Source organism: Mastomys coucha, chromosome X, assembly GCF_008632895.1.
Source record: "Mastomys coucha isolate ucsf_1 chromosome X, UCSF_Mcou_1, whole genome shotgun sequence".
Classification (NCBI taxonomy): Eukaryota; Metazoa; Chordata; class Mammalia; order Rodentia; family Muridae; genus Mastomys; species Mastomys coucha.
The window spans coordinates 159,785,568-159,809,331 of record NC_045030.1 but is presented as its reverse complement, the minus strand read 5'-3'; the positions used below and the strand labels follow the sequence as shown (position 1 = coordinate 159,809,331).

The 23,764-nt window shown below is 42.4% G+C and overlaps 1 protein-coding gene across 1 annotated transcript in view; it reads left to right on the top strand.

The window, feature by feature from the left end:
* Positions 1-23,764, top strand: part of Egfl6 (EGF like domain multiple 6) — a 42,142-nt gene that overhangs the window by 8,595 nt on the left and 9,783 nt on the right. Inside the window, exons 3-8 of the mRNA XM_031384785.1 lie at positions 4,561-4,680; positions 8,637-8,756; positions 12,711-12,845; positions 15,042-15,164; positions 17,207-17,527; positions 20,664-20,744. Of these exons, the coding sequence (XP_031240645.1) occupies positions 4,561-4,680; positions 8,637-8,756; positions 12,711-12,845; positions 15,042-15,164; positions 17,207-17,527; positions 20,664-20,744 (900 nt within the window). The remainder of the gene's footprint in view (positions 1-4,560; positions 4,681-8,636; positions 8,757-12,710; positions 12,846-15,041; positions 15,165-17,206; positions 17,528-20,663; positions 20,745-23,764) is intronic.

Below are 23,764 nucleotides of genomic sequence, written 5' to 3'. Positions count from 1 at the left end.
GGATTGTGATTCCACCAGAGGTTCCTTTATTGTTGAGAATAGTTTTGGCTATCCTGGGTCTTTTGTGGAACTTTTATTTTTAGTTGCCAAACTTGGAAACCATCCCCTGGGTCATCTGGCACTATTGAAAGACAATTAGAGGATGTGCTACTGTCATCTGCTGGCTAAATACCTGCCTTAGTGTTTCTATTGCAGTGAGGAAACACCTTGAACACAGAAACTCTTATAAAGGAAAACATTAACATGGTGCTGGCTTATAGTTCAGAGATTTAGTCCATTATCATCAAGGCGGGAATCATGACAGCACGCAGGCATACGTGGTAGCTGAGAGTTCTACATCCAGATGCGTGGGAAGCAGGAAAAGAGATAGTCACTGGGCCTGGCTTGAGCAATTGAAACTCAAAGCCCACCCCAAGTGACACACTTCCTCCAACAAAGCCACAACTACTCAAACAAAGCCACACCTCCTAATAGTTCCACTTCCTATTGACCAAGCATTCAGATATATGAGCCTATAGAGGCCATTCCTATTTAAACAACTACAGCACCTTACAGCACCCAGAAGTGCCCTGAACCAACAAAAATAGCTCAGTCCAAATGGCAATAGACATTGATACTGAGACACTGTGGAAATTATAGTAAACAAAAAATACTTCAAATGCTGGAGCTGGAGATCAGTTAATAGAGTATTTGCCTAGCATATACAACAGCCTGGGTTTGATCCCTAATATGAAATAAACAAGACATGATGTCAAATTCCTGCAATCCTAGTTCTTGGACAGTAGGAGCAGGAGGATTTCAGATTTTTCCTTGGCTACATAGCAAGTGCCTGGGATATAAGAAATCCTATCTCAAAACTAATAAAACACACACACACACACACACACACACACACACAAACAAACTAAAATACTTTAGGAGGAGAAGGGACCACCTTGGTCTTGGCTGTAGACTAGATATTTCAACTAGTGTGATTTTGTCATGCCAGGGACGTCTGTCAATGTCTAGACACAGTTTGAGTTGTCACAGCTAGGCGAGCGGTTACTACTAGTATCTATTGAGCAAGCCCCATCCCTTCTCCTAAACACTCCACAATCCAGACCAGCTCCTACCCAGTGGAATTGAGTGGACTCAAATGTCAAGAGAGGTTGAGCAATCCTTGCATGAAGAAAGCTACACTAATTAAGAAAAGTGGCCCCAGCCTACAATAAGGTTGAGCACCATCAGCCAATCACATTTAACTTCTCTTATGAGAAATTTCCCAGGAGACAGAGTGATGGCTCAGCAGTTAAAGGTTCAGTCCTAGTACCCATACACAAAACTAGCTGGGCATGGTGATAAAGAACTGTGATGTGGGACTCACTGGCCACCAAGCCTAGCCTAAGAGCTGAGCCCTCTCTTCCTTTCTTCAAAAACCTAGGAAAAACACCTGGCCTCCTTATTCATACTCCTGTGCACAAGCCCACATAAACATGCACACCAAGCAAACACTGAGAACCACAGATTCATCACTGAGATCTCTTGATAGAACGTTCAGGCCAGGTGCTTCTTTTTCCTCAGATCCTTTCTGGAGCCCTTTGGACTAGGGGGCCTAGTTCTCAAATTCCAGTAAGATATTAACATTAAGAGAGTGGTCCAGTTGGCTCAAGTTTGGAGGTTTTCTGTCTTCCCCCTGCAGCCTGCCTGCCCCATGGCGGCCTGATCAAAGACAACTCGTGGCAATGGGCCTGAGCTAATGTGTTTCCCAAAAATCCTCTTAATACATGAGTGAGTCACCTTTGGCTTAAAGCCAAGTGATGGAGTACCCTGGGTTTTCCATTATGTCCAGTTACCATACTTCAGTTCCCCCCTGCCCCCGCTTAAAAGAGAGTAGGGATTGGGGCCAGTGAGATGGTGTATGAGAGGCACACATGCATTCATGTGCGCATGCACATGCACACACACACACACATGTTACTGCAAAATATAATAAATTAGTACATGTTTAAAAAAATAAGGTGGTCGAAGTGTGTGAGGGAGATGATGGGTTGAGGGAACAGGCAACAGAGATGGAAGCTTCAGATGTTCAAAACAATCTGCATATACACAGAACCTTCCAGAGGCAGAAACAGCTACTGTTTTACCTTTCAAGAACACACTCTGCCACTGCCATTCAGAATGCCTTCTCTTCTGTGGAATTCGGTGCCTTTCTCCTTTCTATATCATCCCTGGGGAATCAGGGGGAACTTAAACCATGAGTCCTCCTCCGCAATATTTCCAAAGACAGGTCAGATCCTTTTATCACAATATCTTTTAATATTTTTTCTCCTGTAGCTTTTCTCCGTTTTGAGACAGGGTTTCATATATCTCAGGCTAAGGATCATCTTGAATTCCTTATTCACCTTATATCCACCTCCTGATTCCCTCCTTCATCCACCTCCTGAGTGCTAAGATCATATAGCCTTGCACCACCATGCCTGGTTTTCGTGGCACTCAGGGCTTGAGCTCAGGGCTTTGTGCATGCTAGATGAGCACATGGCCATCTGATCCTTACCCTGTACCCCACCTACTTTACCATTTCCTTGTTTTAAAAGAAACATTATTTATTCTTAATATTTAGGGTTTTTTTTTTTTTACCAAAATATTCTATAAAGCACAGAAAGAAAGGAAGAAGAAAAGTCATCCTAGAACATGCCAACTAACCACATCCATGGCTAGCATTGAGAACTTTTCACCCTAGGTTTTTATTTATTAACACATTTCTGTTTTGTTGCTTATTCATTTAGGACTGATCAGTACACATAGCCTTGTAATCATCCTGTGAACACCTGCTCATGCAATTACGTGTGCTGCAACCAACTGCCTATTGAGGTTCTTTCTAGAATGGTATGAGCTAAGATAATGAAATTTGGCCTGGAGCCACCCCAAATCACAACAATGCTGCTGTTGTGAGCTGTTTGGGAAGTAGTAAAGGCAGAAATACTCAAATTGTGTGTTTCTGATTCTTCATTAAAGTAGTAGCGTATATAAATGTATATATATTAAAAATGTATAACTTAAGCCAGTGAGATGACTCAGTAGGCAAAAATACATGCTGCACAAGGCTACCGGCTGAGTTTGAACCCCAGGGACGCACATTGAAAGAACACTTGAAAGTTGTCCTCTGACCTCCACACACACCATGACACCTATACTCTTACTCATATCACACACAGAGACACACATAAACTAATAGTAATAATAAAATACTTTAATAAAATTATACAACTTGGGCTGGAAAGATGGCTCAGTGGTTAAGAGCACTGACTGCTCTTCCGAAGGTCCTGAGTTCAAATTCCAGCAACCACATGGTGGCTCACAACCATCTGTACAGCTACAGTATACTCATATACATAAAATAAATAAATAAATAAATATTTAAAAACAAAAAACAAAAAAATTATAAAACTTGATAATTTGCAACCACACTTTTAAAATTGGAGCCCAGATTTAAAAAACAAAAACAAACAAACAAAAAACCCAAAAAACAAAAAAAAACCAATCTCAACAGTCCCTGCCTCCCACCTATTTAAGTATTTCTTTCCTCAACAAGAAAAGCATAGCCATGGATGGTGGGTAGCATATGCCTATGATTCTTTTTTTTAAAAGAATCTGTAACTTTAAATTTAAAAGAATATGTAACTGTACAGATGGCTGTGAGCCATCATGTGGCTGCTGGGAATTGAACTCAGGACAGCCCGCTCACTCCCACCATGTTCACTCCAGCGTAATTCACTGTAGCTGTCTTCAGACACCCCAGAAGAGGGTGTCAGATCTCATTACGGTGGTTGTAAGCCACCATGTGGTTGCTGGGAATTGAACTCAGGACCTTCGGAAGAGCAGTCAGTGCTCTTACCCACTGAGCCATCTCGCCAGCCCCTATGCCTGTGATTCTTAGCACTGCAGAGGATGAAGCATAAGGGTTGCCTCAAGTTCAAAGCCAGCCTGGGCTACAATGTGAGGATGATAGATAGATAGATAGATAGATAGATAGATAGATAGATAGATAGATAGAAAAAAAAAGAAGAGAAAAGCATATCTTGACTTTACTTCATCTATTGCAATATGTATGCAATGGATATATCCATCTTATTCCACTCAATATCTGTTTGTGAGAATCATCCTTTGTTGCCTCTAATTGTAGTTTCTTCTATTTAACTGCTGTACAACATACTCATCACATACCTATCCTGCTGGGATGGGTTTGAATCACCCCAACTAATATATGTACTATTATGATTCTTTTAGCATGTGGGGTTTTATGTGTGTGTGTGTGTGTGTGTGCCTGTGTGTATGCGTGTGTGTGTGTGTGTGTGTGTGTGTGTGTGTGTGTGTGTATGTGTGCAAAGTACCTGTAGTAACATCCATTCCCTCCAATGCTCCTATTTGCTCCACATCCTCACCAATCTCTCCAAGATTGAGAGAAAGGGAGTGGTTCAGCAAAGGTGACTTGTACCCTTCCCCAAATTGGTATCTAGTCTCTCTCGCATGGATATTTTCCGACTCAGTTAACATTTCTCTCTTTTCTGCCCGGCCCTGCAGATGTGAATGAGTGTGGAGTCAAACCCCGGCCATGCCAGCACAGATGTGTGAATACACACGGTAGCTACAAATGCTTTTGCCTCAGTGGCCACATGCTTCTACCAGACGCCACATGTTCAAGTAAGTTTTAGCAGCCACTCAGTGTTGAAAGCTTGCCTTTTGGTATTTGATGCATGGGGAAAGACTTACTTGAGTAACTTTTAAAAACATATCAAGCTGGGTGATGGTGGTGCATGTCTTTCATCCCAGTACTCAGGAAGCAGAGGCAGAAAATCTCTGTGAATTCAAGGCCAGCCTGGTCTACAGAGCTAGTTCCAGGATAACCAAGGATGGATCTCTGTGAGTTTGAAGCCAGTCTCATCTACATAGTGAGTCCTAGGCCAGACAGGACTACATAGTGAAACCCTTTCTCAAAAAGAGCAAAAGCAAAAAACACTTGCCCACACCTACCCCCTGGTCATGGTGATCCTCCTCTCTCTTTTCCCCTCAGTCCCTTGCCTGCTCAGTCCAAAAGTCCTGCCTCTGTCTTCCTGCTCAGCCATTGGCTATATGGCAAATCTTTATTACCAATCAAAGCCAGTTGGGGACAGGGACTTTCAGCATCTGGAAACTTGGCTTTTGGGAGCCAAATTAAGACAAAGCATTAGAACCAATTCCCAACATCTAGGGTTGAGGAGATGGCTCAGTTGGTAGAGTGTTTGCCTAGCATGAACATAATTGCTAGGTTTGAGCCTCAGAACAACATAAACATGACACAATAATACATGCCTGTAATGCTAGCATTCAAGAGGTGGAGGCAGGAGATTAAGTTATTTCAAAGTCAAACTGAGTTATACATCAAGTTGGAGGTCAACATGGGGATAACTGAGACTCTCCCTCAAAAAAAAAAAGTCTTTAACATCACCATAAGCTAAAACATCTTTGGGCACTTTTTAAAATTATAGTTAAGATGTACTTAACATAAAATTTACCATTTTTGGCCATTTAAAAGTGAACAAACCAGTTACCTGCTACCTTCGCAATGTCCAGCAGCCACCACCATCATCAAGCCTGATGGCCTGAGATTGATGCCTGGAACCCACAACATTCCTGGCTCTCAGTTGTAATATCCAGCACTTTTACTTCAAGATGGGAGGTGCATACAAGGGAATGGGTAGAGTCCATGGCTTACACAGTGTAGCAGCAGGTAACAAGAGAGAGCATGGTTCAACACAGCAGAAAGCAAGAATCAACTTATGAAAGTTGTCCTCTGACCTCCACATGTGTGCTGTGGCACTCACACACATGTGCTCATGTGCTCTCTCTCTGTCTCTCTCTCTGTCTCTCTCTCTGTCTCTCTCTCTGTCTCTCTCTCTGTCTCTCTCTCTCTCTCACACACACACACACACACTATATACACACGTGCACGCACACATAGACACACACATACAATTTAAAACATACTAAAAGGAAAAAAAAGCTTAACCAATAACATCAACTCCCTGTTGCCCTCAATAGCTACAAATCTGCTTTCTGTCTCTATAGATTCATTTCTTCTAGACATTCACTTTATAAAAGGGGGGAGTTCACTAGGGAGAATCAATTACATATCCCTACTTACATATGTGGAGACGAGTTGGATTTTATCATGAAACTACGCATGCGATAAAAGGGAGGTGATAAATTTCTACACCATCCTGGGAACATCAATCCTTCCCACCAGCTACCTTTCTCACGCCCCTTGCCCCACTCCCAGAGATTAGAGTGTCTCATTGGAAATGTATTCTGACTCACATTCCTGAAAAGAAAAGCCCTTCTGTGATAATGAACCCCATGTCCTGGGGAAGGATGGGAATCTCCGTCCATTCATTTCTTGAGAAGAGAAGCTTTTTAAGTTTTATATTTCAGCTTAAAGGCAAACCCAACTTCCCTGCCTGCCTTTCCCCTCCCCTCTTCTCTTGCCATCTCATCTTCTTATGCCCCTCAGCCCCCAGAAAGCATAAGCCTGCTGACTTCAGCTTGCTTCCCAGGCTTGCAATCATGCAGACTCCCAGACCATCCCAGGCTTTGGAAGGTAATGTGTAGTGCCCCCCAGTTCCTCTTTGTCTTGGCCCTAAATAATCATTTACTCAGATCTTCCCTTAGCAATGCAAACTAAGAGATAACACAGATATTTGCAGTGTCTTTTTCAAATATACTATTCGTATAAATTAAGGAGAAACCCACATGAAGCAATCTGATAGTTTATTGAATTCTTTACAATATCCTTGTGACTAGCACCAACTAGAATTTGGCCAGATCTACCTTGTCTTGAGCCTCCCTAACAAGGACCATTATCTAGGCTTTTTACAGTGATCAAAACATCAATGCTCATGGGTGATTCTGAAAACATTACAGGGAAGCTCATTCCGTGCCAAAAGAGATATTGTTCCCCAAGTGGAAAGATAGTTAATTTTGGTGATTAAGTTTCAAAGAAGAAAAAAGTGAAAAGAAGTGAATAATATAACCATCAGTGGGTGTTTGTTTCCTTGCCTTAGGTCTCCATCCCTGCACCCTCTTTCTTTACCTCTAGGGATTATCTGTGCCTCCACATATAAAGCTTTCCTGGGTGCTGATTTTTTCCCTCCTGGCCCATTTCATTGTCTTTAGTCCCTCTGGGTGACTAGCATTTTATTGAGGTGGGTGAATGTTGTTATTTACCAAAATCATGGCTTTGATCACTGATCTTGGAATATAAGAGGTATTAAGAGGGCTGGGAAATGGCTCAGTAGGTAAAGAAAAAAAAAAGCACCTGTCCTGCCAGCATGAGAACCTGAGTTCAAATCCCCAGAACCCTTAAAAAAAAAATAGCACAAGGGTTTATAATCCTAGCAACACTGTAGGAAGATGTGGGGCAGAAATAGAAGAACCCCCAGGTTTCCAGGGCAGCTAGGCTGAGGTATACAGTGGAAATACAACCAAGACCTGTAGTGTGGTACTAGGGATCAAACCTCAGGTGTTAGAGTGCATGCTAGGCAAGCACTCTAACACCTGAGCTCCATCTGCTGTCCGTCTGGGAGACTTATCTTTATTGTTTTCCTTTGGCCACACGAAGACATGTAGCCAGTCTTTGCTGCAAGGGAAGCCAGGCAAGTATCTGGATCATTAGATACACATTTTCACACTGGTGAAAGTGGAAGTCAGAAGAGCTCTTGCAGAACTGAGTACCAACTTGTATTTATCACGTCACTACAGGTACCTGAAACACCAAGTTTTGTGGCTTGAGTGACTCTCAATGAGTCTCCACATTTGTGCAAAGATCTCTAGAGTTCTTTTACTCTAACTGTTCACATTAATAATCTACATCAGTAGTTACTTTCCATCCTCTAGAGACTGGCCATGAGACAAAATAATCCAAGTGCATATAAAAGGTGAGAGAGCCGGGCAGTGGTGGCGCACGCCTTTAATTCCAACACTTGGGAGGCAGAGGCAGGCAGATTTCTGATTTGGAGGCCAGCCTGGTCTACAGAGTGAGTTCCAGGACAGCCAGGGATACACAGAGAAACCTTAAAAAAAAAAGTGAGAGAAGGGCTGAGGATGAGGTCAGTTGGTATCATGCTTACCTAGCTTATACACACCCTGGGTTCAATCCTTGGTGTTGCATAAACCAGATATGGCGTCACATGACTGTTATCTCAGAATTTTGGAAATGGAGACTCAGAAGTTGCAAGGCCTAGCTGAGATACATCAGACAATGTCTCAATTTAAAAGACAGATAGACACACACATACACAGAGAGAGAGAGAAAGAGAGAGAGAGAAAGAAAGAGAGACAGACAGAGAGAGAGAGAGAGAGAGAGAGAGAGAGAGAGAGAGAGAACGGGTTCAGTCAGAGCTGTATGTTTTGCCTAGAGATAGTTAAATGCAGTGTGTTGGTCAAAAAAACAGGCCATGAGTGAGTGAGATGATTCCCAGAGGCCACCAGGACAATGCTCCTGCCAGATTCCAAATGGGTTTCCATTTGGGACTCAGACCATGAAGTTTATTCTGAGATGCATTACATTTCATATCACAGACTTGGGAGAGACTTTCTTGGTTAATCTTTGACTACCTTTGCAGACTCCAGGACGTGTGCCAGAATAAACTGTCAGTATGCCTGTGAAGACACAGACGAAGGGCCACGGTGTGTGTGTCCATCGTCTGGCCTCCGCCTGGGCCCAAATGGAAGAGTGTGCCTAGGTAAAACAGACAGCATCACCTCCATTCCTCTCCATCCCTCTCCCATTTCCCCTCCTTCTCCACTGAACTCCATTTTCATTATCACTAGGCTTATGTTGACTAGATAATGGTGAATTCTTCAAAGTATTGATCTCTGTCTATGAAATATCTTCAGTCATTTGTGCTCTCTAAATACTTTAGGATATAGAGGAAAACCAGTCGTCTATACTGCTGAGTGCCAGTGATTAGGGCATAAAGGTTCCTTTTATTTACTGTATTGCCACTGCATATCTGACTTCAATCACCATGTGACTGACACTAATCCATTCAATCTTATGAGCCATTGGGATTTGTTTCAAGTCCTGGCTATCATTTTCCTGGAAAACTTGTGTTTACTTTTTTGTTCTCTGTATTAATTTAGTGAAAATAGTATATGCCTCCCATGACATTTAGGCAGTGTTTTAAATGCTTTTTCACATTCTTTTTAAAACCTGCTCTAAGGGATGGGGCTCGAGCATAGTTAGAGAGTGCTTGCCTAGCACCCTTAAGCTCAATCCCTGCTACCGTATAAACCAGGTGTGGTAGAATATATCTGTAACCATGGTACTCAGCAGATGAAGGCAGGGAGACCAGAGGTCATCAGGAAGATCAGAAGTCATCCTCAAGTTCAAAGCTAGTCTGGATTACTTTAGGATCTGTCTCAAAAAAAAAAAAATGTCTTTATAAAAACTATCCAGCACATAGTAGGCAGGGTCAAGCAGACTTCTGTGAGTTCGAGGCCAACTTGGTCTACATAGTGAGTTCCAAGTAAGCCAGAAATACATAGCGACACCCTGTCTCAAAAAAGTAAAAATATAATTTCATTGCTATTTCTGGCTAGACAAAACAGGCAGATTAGATCAGTATCAATTAAACACATAAACCGTTCATTTATAGCTGTAAATTTAGTACAAGCTGTGACCTAAAGCTTTAACTTCCTTGCTTTCCCTTGTTTTATTGCACATCTTACTTTGTGAGTCCACAGAAACCAGGCACATAGTTGGTTCAGTAAATGATCCCAGAAAACACTGGCTGAGCACTTAGGAAGTATCAGGAAAAGGTAGGTACCAGCACTGAGTGAACTCAGTGAGCAGGTTCAATGAGCTCTGGGCACCTCTGGGAGACCAACTGTATTTGTTACTTTTCTCATTGATTTGACCCAAATACTTGGCAAGAAGGAACTTAAGGGAGTTTAAGGGAACTTAAGGGAACTTAAGGGTTTATTTGACTTACAAATTGAGAGGTTGTAGAGAATGCCATAGTGGAAGATGTGTTGCAGCAAGAGTGGAAGGCAAGGCAGATGGTCACGTTGCATCCAAATTCAGAAAGCAGAGAAGTGAGATTTCAAGTCCGGTCCCCCAGTCACTCCCTTCCTCCGGTAAGTCTCCTCCTCCTAAAAGCGTCACAGTCTTTCCAAATTTCACAGAGACCAAGTGTTCAAATGCATGAGCCTATAAGAGAACATTTCATATTCAAACCACAACTCTGAGGAAAGCTGCCTCTTAGTTTTCCCTCTCGAGCCAAGAATTTTGGGTCACCTCTCCCACCAACCCCTGCTGTTCTCCCATGGGATGCTGCTCCAGGGTGAGACTCCCTAGTCTTCACAGTAGGCCAGGCGCAACTCTATCAGGCAGCCTATGGCAGCAATGGAACCTTTGAGGGCTGAGTGGCACAGCGCCTTGGTGGCTGAAACACCATTTCATTCATTTTTGTATTTTGGTTACTTTTGTGAATTTGAATTAATTCTGTTCAATCATCTAACTGTATATATTCCTAACAATCATATTATACCAAATACATATAACATTTATTTATTTATTTATTTTATGCATATGAGTACACTGTAGCTGTACAGATGGTTGTGAGCTATCATGTAGTTGCTGGGAATTGAACTCAGGACCTCTGCTCACTCAGGCCCTGCTCGCTCTGGCTCCAGGATTTATTTATTATTATATGTAAATACACTGTAGCTGTCATCAGGCACACCAGAAGAGGGCACCAGATCTCATTACAGATGGTTGTGAGCCATCTTGTGGTTGCTGGGATTTGAGCTCAGGACCTTTGAAAGAGCAGTCAGTGCTCTTAACCCGCTGAGCCATCTCTCCAGCCTACATATAACATTTAGATTGGGTGAATATATAGTCATCTCCTTTGATTTAAAATATAAGTATGATGTAACAACCTCTTCAATGTAATAGAAATATTTTTCAGTCAGGATGCTGGGTGTTCATTTATCCTAAATGGATATAGTTTGATGAATTTTGTATGTAAAATAAGCTCAAATATATAGGCCAAGGGAGCACGTTTTAAAAATATGCATGTATATTAAGGTCTGTCTTCTTCTTTGTTTGTTTGTTTTGTTTTGTTTTTTGTTTTGCTTTGTTGTTGTTGTTGTTGTTGTTTGGTTTTCAAGATAGGGTTTCTCTGTGTAACAGCCCTGTCTGTCTATCCTGGAACTCTCTCTGTAAACCAGATAGGCCTTGAAGTCACAGATATCTGCCTGGCTCTACCTCCCGTGTTCTGGGATTAACTTTGTTCAACTCAATACTTACTTGTAATTTTAAGAGTGCAGTGAGGCCAGGCGGTGGTAGCGCATGCCTTTAATCCCAGCACTTGGGAGGCAGAGGCAGGTGGATTTCTGAGTTCGAGGCCAGCCTGGTCTACAGAGTGAGTTCCAGGACAGCCAAGGCTACACAGAGAAACCCTGTCTCGAAAAAAAAAAAATAGTGCAGCAGGATAGCTCAGTCCATGAGGTACTCACCATACATGCATGTGTCCCCACATTGATCCCTAGCATTTACTCGTGGGTGAGGAAGGGGATGGTGGCCTATGAAATGCAAACAAGAAGCCAGCATCAACTTGCATGCTTAACACAAGGTCCAACCTACTTGATATCTGGAAGTTAGAGCAATGCCCAAGTCTCAGCAAATTGCTCAGCCTAGCTGTCAGCCCCCCATGTGACATCACTCACTTGGGAGAATTGTAACATGCCTATATTTCATTTTTACACAATTATCCTCGACCCACAACTTAAACAATGGTGCATGCTTCCACAACTACATTTATTTTATTTTATTTTATTTTTTTTGGTGACTTGAGTCAATCTTACAGGAGTTTAGAAGGAGCTGTTTAGTACTTTTACAAAATGCAAATCTCAAATGTTTGTGTCTTTTGGGCTGCTCAGAGTGTGGCTGACCACACTTTCAAAAACCGTATGTTATACGATATAATTAGCTACTTTCAAAAATCGTACATTATAAGATATAATTAGCTACTTGGAAAAATCATCACTCATCACCCTCATAAAGCATAGGTACCACATTCTAGACACACACTCAGCCCTAGAAGAGCTGAGGCCTGACACATAGCAGATATAAGGAGTGGGGCTGTAATTCAGTTGATAGGGTGCGTGCCTAGCAAGCATGTAGCCCTTGTTCCATCCCCAGCACCACATAAACAAGGCATGGTGGTCTGTAATCCCAGCACTAGGAACATGGAGGCAGGAGAATGAGGAGTTAAAGGTCATCCTTGGCTACATAGTGAGTCTGAGGTCAGCCTAGGATACATGTCAGAGAGAGAGACAGAGACAGAGAGAGAGACAGAGAGAGAGAGAGAGAGAGAGAGAGAGAGAGAGAGAGAGAGAGAGAGAGAGAGAGAGAGAACAAATAATGACATTGTGGCCAGGTAATACCTCCAAGAAAAGTTGGACATAATTGATATGAACCTGTAAGCTAAAGAGCTGGGCGCGTGCATGGTGAAGATCTTGAATACTTCTTGAAGACTTGACCTTGACAGCAGTCACTTAGTTCTCTAGGCAAGAAGACTGGTCATGTGCTTGAGCATTGTGCACTGGGGGTTGAGGTGGGTACCTGTGCATGTACATGTGTTGGAGTATTCTTCTTGCAACCTCTGAAAGCTTCTCCTCCTCTATTCTAGATATCGATGAATGTGCTTCTAGCAAAGCAGTCTGCCCTTCCAATCGAAGATGCGTGAACACATTTGGAAGCTACTACTGCAAATGTCACATTGGTTTTGAACTGAAGTATATCACTCACCGATATGATTGTGTAGGTAAGAACCAGTGGCTTTTTCCTCCTTGCCTTCAAGCCTGCAGGCTTTCTCTACAGGAATTTTTTATATTCATTCAATGTACTATACTGGCCAGCTGGACAACACACACACACACACACACACACACACACGCATGCACAAAGAAAAAAACACTAATATTATGTTTCTAGCATTTAGGTAACTCCAGTGAGATTAATTATGAAGCCAGATCTATAGTGATGGAAACAAATGAGTATAACCTATCATGGAGGCAAATATCTTGAGATGATTTATGTGAGGTTTTTTTTTTAATGTAATGAGTTTTTATTTAGTTTATATGTCTGGTTCTATTTCTAACTACACACCTATGAATGGAAGCAATAAAGAGGTAATTATATTTGCTACAAAATTAAGATGATCTCAGTGGTCTGTTCCTAACATCTTCCAATGGATTGACTTTACGAAAACGTATGAAGGAGACTGGAGAGGTGGCTCAGTACTTAGCAATCACAAGAACCTAAATTTGCATCCAAGCATCCAAGTAACAAGCAAAGTATCCCAGAAAACACCTGAACTCCAGCTCTAGAAAGGAAGAACAAGAGGATCACTGGGGGGTCCGCTGGCTTCCAGCAGACCTAAGACACAGGAGCCCCTAGGAGAGACTTTGCCTCAAAAAGGCAGAAAGTCATAGAAGAGGATACTCTTTTTGCCTCTGCTGTAGACATAGACACACACATCTGTGCACACTTGTGTGAAAATGCATGCACATGCATGCACACACATCAATTTTTTTAAGGAAAATTATATGAAGGGAGCATGTTCTTTCCTCTTTCTTCTTTTAGCCCCTTTGTAGTTCAAGCATCAAATAACATCACTCTGTGCTAATACTGTTATTAGTCAGCTATTAGGCTCATCTTAAAACATTTTCATCTCTTAGTGAAGGGACTCCAGGCCTTGAAGAGCTTGTGAGATCAGATATACATACCCATTGCCCTTGATATACTGTCCTATAGTGAAGAGAAATTTGGACTGCCTCTAGTTCTTTATTCATTTGCATAACTTTGGTGACAAAGGTATGCACATGACATGGAAAGCTAACTGTTGGAGAAAATATCATTCTTTTTTTTTTCCACTGTGTGACCCACTTCAATATCATTCTTTCAGTCCTGTACTTAAGGCTTCTTAGGACATGTCTTGTATCATCATGTTGGGACAACACCCCATTGCTGGGTTTTGAACCATCTTGGGAGACCTTCACAGCTATTCCCTCAAATCTTCTTAGATATGAATACTACCCTAAAGCAGGCACATAAAATTCGTATTCGGCCTAAGCTTAGAGCCCACCCTGTCCTGTCTATCCAGCCAGCTGGGCAAGCAAATGACAGCAGTGCAACGTTGCCCAGATCCCTGACACTATAATGATGTTCCCCTCCACAACAGATTGAGAATGCATCCAGCTTCCCAAGAAAGCAAATCTCTGATGTACTAACAGCGGTTAATATTAGCATCAGAGTGCCTTTTGTGACTGAATTCAAAACAATACACTGGTTTGTGTGCTTACATCTACAAAAGCATAGACAGGGCATAGGGTGGAGAGTAGAGCACTTGAAGCTCCCACCTGAGTGGAACCTGGCCAATTTTCCACCTCTAAATCCAGCAGACGAGCTCAAACCAGCCTGACCCTTTTCCCTGACAGGTTCTCAACAAAATGCCCATGCCTATGAATTCAGACAATGACAAAGGTTCCTGGCTGATCCTGTCTTTTGTTTGTGAGGTGTTTTGAGCCAAAATTAGAATTTATTTTCTGATATTGTTCCTTATTTTTAGATTACATGGATGAAAATCAAACCAATCCAAAATTTAGCATTTATTTTTCTGATATTTCTGTTACTTAGTTCCAATGATGTGGACGTAAAGGAAAAGGAGAAACTCCAAACATCATAGCTGATTTCAATCGCATTAATAATGAGCAAGCAATGAAGTTGCTCTGGGGGAGGTGAGTTGCAGGCACCCTCCCTACATACCAGGCAGGCGCCAGGCAAAGCCAGGGCTCTTGGCCAAAGGGCCTCAGGTTTTGAACACCTCTCTGCTCTCAGGCAGCACTTAGTTTGCTGAAGTGTTGAGTGGTTGGTCTTGAAGTTGTTCAGGTGAAAAGGCTACTCCTTCAGCAAGCCCTTTTATCATAAAGTTGTTCACTGGAATGTTCTCTCTTTTCAGATATAAATGAGTGTGCTCTGAATACCCATACGTGCAGCCCCCATGCCAATTGCCTCAATACCCAAGGCTCCTTCAAGTGTAAATGCAAGCAGGGATATAGGGGCAATGGACTGCAGTGTTCTGGTAAGTAGCATTTGGTCATGACAGTTTTGCTATCTGCCCCCACAAAGCACGCCTTTCAGACAGTGTCCAAGTCCATGCACGCGCCTGTGTGCGTGTGTGCGTGCGTGCGTCTGCATGTGCATGCGTGTGTGTGTGCGCATCTCCGTGTGCATGCGTGTGTGTGCGTCTGCATGTATATGCGTGTGTGTGCTCAGAATAACAGGAAGCACTCTCAGGACCTTACCTGGGGTAGTGACCAAAAGGGTAGCAGAAGAGGAAAATGCTCTCACAGGGTCAGAGTGGATAATATGAAAAAGGACCAATTAGGTTGGCTAGCACATCAAGGTAAGGGATGTGTTTTCTACAAAAGTCTCTGGGACAGTACGAAAATGCAATAATGAAAGTCCATTATGGGCTGGAGAGATGGCTCAGCGAGTAAGAGCACTGACTGCTCTTCCACAGGACCTGAGTTCAAATCCTAGCAACCACATGGTGGCTCACAACCATCCGTACTGAGATCTGACACCCTCTCCTGGAGTGTCTGAAGAGAGCTATGGTGTACTTGCATATAATAAATAAATAAATCTTTAAAAAGAAAGTCTGTTATTGTGCATGCTCACCTAAAAAGGAGTAATCAAGTCTGGAATAGACTGCTTCTCTGAGGTGTGTTTTCCTCTCCAACTGACAGAGAGGCCTGTTTTGAATTAACATTTTTTTTTTTTTTTGGCTTTTTGCGATAAGGTTTTTCTGTGTATCCCTGGAACTCTGTTAGATGAGACTAACCTCAAACTTAGTGAACTGCCCGCCTCTGCCTCCTAGAGTGCTCAGACTAAAGGCGCCACCAGCACCCAGCTGAATTAACTCTTGAAAAGGGACCAGAGTGTTTATCTTTGTTCTTTATCAGAAAGCCTCCAGGTAGTTGAGAAGCTTGGAATCTTGCTGACGATTTGGAAAGCTGTGGCTCCACCCAGAACCAGTCAGACCCCATTCTTGTAGCCAAAAATTGTGTAACAGAGTAGTTCCAAAAGAATTAAAGAAACAAAAAATAAATTAAAGAAAGATATAAAAGACACCCATATAAAATTAAAAATAAACTAGCAATGCTTTACTAGGGGAAAAATAACATAGACTTCTGTGGATGGATCTCAAAAACCCTGCTATGTCCACCTTCCTTCCTTTCATAAGATATCTTAAATCTGAACAAGGGCAGTGATTTTAATATTCTCTCTTTTCACATGATGTTCCAAATTTTAAACACAGGCAGTTCCGCTACTCCCCGGTTCTTTTATCCATTGCTGTTCTTCACTTGCAACAATATGTGGCCAGGGATGCAGGAAGTAGAGCAAGAAGTGGCCCAACCTTGAAGATTATCCAGCCTGCCTGATAATTTTTAAACTTATTTCCTTTATTCTTTAACAATTTTATACACTTATCTAATTAATTTGGTCATTTTGACGCACACAGCCCATTAGCCTCTCATCCCACTCCCAGTGAATCTTTTTCTAAAGTCCTCCTGCTAGTTTCATGTCCTTGTGCTTGTGATTGATTCTGTTTTTCTTGAGGGTTGGGATGGACAGTAACCTACTGAGTTTGATCAATTCTAGTTGTTTCCATGATCGTGGTGGGGTGGGAGAAGGTTATCTATTGAAACTGGGCAGTTTACTAATATCTACACCTTTGAGGAAAGTGACTCCCCTTCCCCCAGTAACCATGAACTGCCAACAGCTCCTCCGAGAAGGTGAGGCCTCATAAGTCCTTCCTCCATCCATAATGGAATGTTAATAGGCTCTATCTTCTACAGGTGACCATAGCTACTGTCAGTTCCTATGTGCAATGCCCAGGTCACATCCAGAGGACAATGCTCCCCAGCACAGTTCTTCATCCTCTGGCGCTCATATGTTTCCACCCTGTCTTCAATGACATTCCCTGAGGTTTGAAGGTTCTAGAGGTCTTCCTTGGAGCTGATTCTGGAAGCATTGACTTCCTGCACTGAACACTTCCAAAATGGTCTATTGTTCATAAATTACCTTAACTAAATTCTCCTGTGTTACTTTTTGGCTCAGTGATCCCTGAACATTCTGTGAAGGAAATACTCACAGCACCTGGGACCATCAAAGACCGAATCAAGAAGTTACTGGCTCACAAGCGCACCATGAAGAAAAAGGTGAAGCTTAAAGTCGTCACCCCAAGACCCATCAGTACACGTGCCCCTAAGGTCAACTTGCCTTACAGCTCTGAGGAGGGCATTTCCAGGGGCAGAAACTCTGATGCAGAACAAAAAAGGAAGGAAGAGAGAAAGAGAGAAAGGCTTGAAGAAGAGAAAGGCGAGAAAGCCCTAAGGAACGAGGTGGAACAGGAGCAAACCCTCCGAGGGGACGTGTTCTGTAAGTATTACTTTGGTTGTTCTTGCATTTTATAAATACTGAATGTGATTCCTCATGGCAAATCCACAAACAAGACCAGACACTTCCTGCCTTAAGGAAGATGGCTTAGGGGCCAGAGAGACGGCTCAGTGGTTAAGAACACTGACTGCTCTTCCAGAGGTCCTGAGCTCAAATCCCAGTATCCACATGGTGGCTCACAACCATCTGTAATGGGATCCAATGCCCTTTTCTGGTGTGTCTGAAGACAGCTACACTGTACTCACATTCATAAAATAAATAACTCTTTGAAAGAAAGAAAGAAAGGAAGGAAGGAAGGAAGGAAGGAAGGAAGGAAGGAAGGAAGGAAGAAAGAAAGAAAGAAAGAAAGAAAGAAAGAAAGAAAGAAAGAAAGAAAGCTTAGCTCCCTTTCTGTATACCATGAGTATGAAACGTACAGACTTTTTCTTAAGGAAAAGTAAACATTTTAATACAACTACTTTTTAAATCACAAATAAGAATGTTACACAGTGAATTTAAAGATGTTACGTCAAGCGTCATGCAGTCCCAAACTATACATCTCAGAGAGCTTCTCTATAGTTATCACAGCCATTCTGAAGCTGTGGCACTTCCCTTTGGTCTTCACATTTTCATTACCCATTACATTTTTATAAACTTATCCACCACAGAAAAATAAAAAACAATACAACAGAGTTGAAACTTGGAAAAAATAACATTATATCCTCTTTAGTGACTCAAATAACATTATATCCTCTTTAGTGACTCATGTGTCCTCTTGCCTGTATCCCGTCCTTCCTTACTGCCTGTCCTTTGACCTGTGTTCTGTTTGCTCTCATTACCTATCCTTTGGCCTGTTTTTCCTTTGTCATCACCTAAGATTACTATCTCTTGCTCTTCCTTCTAAATGCTGTACTATCCCCACACTCAGAATGCTGACATATACCCATTAAGGGCTAGGATTAGTGTCTGAAGAACATATGCTGAAATGGTTTTAAAGCGAGAAAAAGCAAAATGGCTTGGCACTCAGGTCCTCAGAAGTAAGATGCTTCTGTAAGGTCTAGAGAATATCTTCCAAGGGTACTAATGGGATCTTCCACTCTGGGAAACCTGAGAGTGAGTCCTGTCCTGTTCCCTTACCTGGATGTTTCCTATTTGGCATAGCCCCTCCCTGCCAATACCCAGCAAGCATGGTTGTGTGGCTGCCAGACTTTCAGTGCAGCACACCTTCCGAGTCAGAGACCCGCCTCATCAGGTCTCCCAAGCACTCCCTTTTTACTTCTTTTTAAAAATATTTTATTCAGTTTTTTTTTTTTCCTTTGAGACAGGGTAGTCCTGGCTGGCCTGAAATTCACTATGTAGCCTAGGTTAGACTCGAACTCAGAGATCTGCCTACCTGTGCTTCTCAAGTACTGGGATTAAAGAAGTGTACCACCACATCCAACATTTTTAAAAGTTTTCATGATACTGGGTGGTGGTGGCTATCCTGGAACTTACTCTGTAGACCAACCAGGCTATCCTCAAACTCAGAACTCTACCTGGCTCTGCCTCCTGAGGGCTGGGATTAAAGGCCTGTGCTCCCACCACTAGGCTCCCACCAGTCTCCTTTCTACTTTCATGTCTGTTTTTATTTATTTATTTATTTATTTATTTATTTATTTATTTATTTATTGGTTTTTCGAGACAGGGTTTCTCTGTGTAGCCCTAACTGTCCTGGAACTCATTCTGTAGACCAGGCTGGCCTCGAACTCAGAAATCTGCCTGCCTCTACCTCCCTAGTGCTGGGATTAAAGGCGTGTGCTAGGCTATCTTTTTATTCTTGTAACCTGTTGTGCATGGGAGTTCTTTCCCTGAGGAGACATAATAAACAATTCCCCTATAATGCCCCAGCAATAGCACCAAGGATGATTTTACCAGAGTCTAGCTTAGATAACCAATGAGTTTATTAGGCTTGTTTACTATGCATGAGTGATGGATTGCTTACAGGAGTGTGAATGACCCCAAAGCAGCCACACCACCATTAAGTTTCACCTCCACATGGATGACATCTTTCCCATAGTGCACATAGATGGAGTCCCTCTTCAGTTAACCATCCACCTATATACTCTATCACCCCCTAAGACCATGAGACATGCAGTTAGGGAAGAATTATATACAAATGTCTGGGAGTTACAGGAGGGAGCAGCCTGAAACTCGAGTGAGGGTCCAACGACCCAGCCCACCCTATTCTTCTATGGAGGAGCATCAACAGTCACCAGAGGGGTGATTAAGGGATTCTTTACAGTCTCCCTCTCTCAGTGACTATGAACTGCCACTCAGGGAGTGGTTAGGCCTTTGAGTCCCTCCCTTTGTTCTTTATGGAAGGCACTTTTCAAGAACTCACTCAATGAAATGAGAATATCATGATTGTATGATTGTAATAAGCCAAAAATAGCTAGACCAGGTGACATACTCCTTTGATCCCAGCATGTAAGAGGTAGGGGTAGGCATATCTGTCTACATTTGAGATCACCCTGGTCTGTGTAGCAAGTTCCAGGCCAGCGAGGGGTACATAGTGTGACTCTGTGTCAAAAGATTTTTAAGCCCAAATAGAAAATGGCAGAAGCAAAACACTACTGCAGAGCTTAAGTTTTCTGCATGAACCAGGTGGCTGCTATATCCCTCTTTGCAAAGGCTGATGTACAGAGCCTACCCTAGGTCTCGGCCCCTCCAAGACAGTATGAGTGTTAACCGTGAGTTCTCATCCTGAGACCTCATTTCCTTCTTTCTGGGTGCTCTGTTTTATACCGGGGTGGGGGGTAACCAAGGAATAAGCAGACACGGGGACACGGGCTCATCCAGTTCAGAAACGGTAGAGCAGTCACATAATCACCCTTACTAATGAAAACATCAAGGCAATGGGTTTCCAATACCTGGTGAGAAGGGGTGTGTCCGGAGTGTGGATACTGAGCTCACCTGAGGGAACTTCGAAAACACTATTCTGGGTGAGGAAACTGGGTAGGAAATGGAAGGAAGATGCTCCTCTAACGTGTTCTGCCCTTAGACTACATGGCAAACCTATGTTCCAACACTAAGTTTATTCCCTTGGTGCATGTGGGGGGTTGTTTTTGTTTTCTCCTAACTGATCGAGGTTCTTTATCAGCCCCTAAGGTAAATGAAGGAGAGGATTTGGATCTGGTCTACATCCCAAGAAAAGAGCTCAATTCCAAACTGGAGCACAGAGGTAATGATATAAACTTTTAAGGAAAAAAAAAAAAAACCAGCTCTTATCTCAAAGAGAATAAATGGAGTGACCATGTTCTAGGAAGACAGATTTCAGGCACCTCAAACATCATGTTCCAATGTAGTAGCAGTTTCCTAGAGTTTTATGACAAAGAATAGAGAGGGTCATAAATCAAATCATTTTTCAAATGCATTGATGAAAATACCAGGTTGATAGGTTCCAGGAAAGTGGAGGAACCTCTGCTATAGCCCCTCAGATGATATCTGATGGCATTTTTAACTTTGGGGCTTATAGAAGCTAGGAGTCTGCTAAGTTAAACACACCCCAGAAAGATTTACCCAGTAGTCACAAAGATTTCAGGTCAGACATCTAGAGGTAGGCAATGAATGGCCATTAATAAAATTAGCTCAAAATACTTTGGCTCTCAATCTGCAACATTCCAACCCCTTCTGCAATCATTGAAATTCAAGTAGCCTTTGTAGAATTGTTCTGTGTAGGTTTGGCTCCTTTCTGGAAACTCCCCATTCCAGTAACTACTGCTCTTTTTCCAAACATTTTGTAATTTAAAACAGTATCGAGCTCATGGGAAGGAGCTGAAATGACACCACCCTTCAGGAAGACCTTTGTTAGGAGACAAGGCCCAGAAATGGGAAAGAGATGGTTCAGCTCAGGAGAAAAATAGCACCATGAAGCCCTAACAGGACCTTGAAGGAAGACAGAGCCTACTTTTTAAACCTGGAGAGCAAAAGGGATTTCTAACTCTTACAGGTTTGGGCCATCAAGGAGTTAAGCTTCATACCATGTGATCTAGCTTGGGCTGGCCTACATGCCAGCATGGAGACAGGCACTAGATAGTACTATATAAATTTACCTTGTAGCTATGAGGGGGAGGGACTTCAAGAAGCAGAACACACTACTTTCTTATCAGTCCCTCGGAGAGAGAGAAAAGCAGCCAGAGAGTCTGTGCTCGCTCACTCTCTCCTGCATCATCTTTCATTTGTTGAAATTACTGCCTCAATCATAATCAGCCAAGAGAAAACTCACTATGCCATGGCACACAGAACCAGTGCTGTGTTCCTTTTCCTGGGGAGACATGAATAAACAGACATTTATTCACTCTAGATGACTAATGACAGGCCAAAGTAACCATTCTACGCAAGTTGGTGGAACAATGGGTTTATCGGGCATACTTTAAGGAAGTATGAGCGAATGAAAAATAGCTGTATCACTTGAGAGGTCCTACTTCATCAGTCATGATGTCAAAAAAAAAAAAAAAAAAAACCATATAATGGAGTCCTGCCTGTTTTCAAGACCTGTCTACTCTAGTGTCTCCCAAGGGACGGGCTCAAGAGGGAGTAGATGTCTAGAATCCTAGGTGAGAGTTCTATGACCTTCTCCCACTACTAAGAACTGTTAATGACTCTGTTGCCACTACTGTAGACCTGGCCATCTCTGTATAGTTCTGTTTATTTTGTTACCATGACTACAGACAAAATACACTGTAGGTTATCTCAGCATCCTTTCCTCTGTGATAAAAGACACTTATGTCAGGCCAGGAGGCAATCCCTTTACTCCTAACCACCAGTGTTTAAATAGTAGGTCATTTAAAACATTTGTATTAGCATGCATGTATTGTACACAATAATGAGTGTCATTATGACAGTTTTATATGTGCTTATATCTTTTGACCATTTTCCTTCCTATTACCCTTCCTTGTGCCCACTCTCACTGGTCCTATTCCTCTTCCCAAATAGTTCCCATTCAATTTGTCACATCTAAATCATAGGCCTGCCCTTTTAAGAAACTGATCACCTTAAGATGCTGACCAGGGGCTGTAGGAGGCCAGATCTCTCTGCCATACACCCCTGTACTTCTCCTTCTGAAACTGAGTGAAGAGGCCTTGCTGTGCCTATCAGCCCCCTAATGCGTAGCCTTACCCAGAACCTGACTCTTCCACTCTTCCATGGTTTTTCTCTTCTCTCTGTGTAGCCCTGGCCATCCTGGAACAGACTCTGTAGACTTCAAACTTAGAGATCTGTGTGCCTCTGCCTCCCAAGTGCTAAATTAAAAGTGTATACCAACACCACCTGGCTGCCATGTTCTTTGTCACATAGGCCATACTGAATTAAAAGATTCATGGTATGAAACTTTCCATCAGATCAAAAAGAAAAACTTACATGCCTGTTTTTTGTGCAGGAGTTGTTCAAACTTCTTCTTCTTCTTCTTCTTCTTCTTCTTCTTCTTCTTCTTCTTCTTCTTTTTGTTTTGGTTTTTTCGAGACAAGGTTTCTCTGTGTAGCCTTGGCTGTCCTGGAACTCACTCTGTAGACCAGGCTGGCCTCGAACTCAGAAATCCGCCTGCCTCTGCCTCCCAAGTGCTGGGATTAAAGGCATGCGCCACCACCACCTGGCTCTTTTCTCTTCTTGACATCCCACCCTCCTGCTCCAGTGGCAGCAATGTTTCTTTTCCTCTAGGCTATCTCTTTACTTTAGTCTATCTCTCTCAATGAAGCTCCTCTCCAAGTTTTAAAAGAAAGTCTCTTTCCCTTTAGGATCCCTACCATATTGCCTCTGATGTGATATTCTGTTTCCTTTTAATGCTGTCCGATCTCAAAGCCAACCTCGACCTGTGTAAACTAGACAGTCATAGGTTTCAGTTAGGTTTAGAACTCAGGCTCAGTTCCAGTACTCAGTATCTATGAAGCCAGGATAAGTGACTTAGGAGTTTTAGATTTATTGACGGTCCAATGACAGATATTTTTGATAATCAAATTAAATGACATGATGTTTGTGGAGAAAAAAAAAAAAACATTTGGCAAATTGAGATGAGTCAAACAATCACACAAACAAAAACTAACGTATGGCCCAGCAAGATGGCTCAGAAGATAAAAAGCACCTGCCACCAAGACTGATTTTGATGCCCAAGAACCACATGGGAGAAGGACAGAACTGACTTCCACAGACTGTTCTATGGTCTCCCCATACATAGTTAAAACGTAATTTTAAAGATTTTTAAGAGGC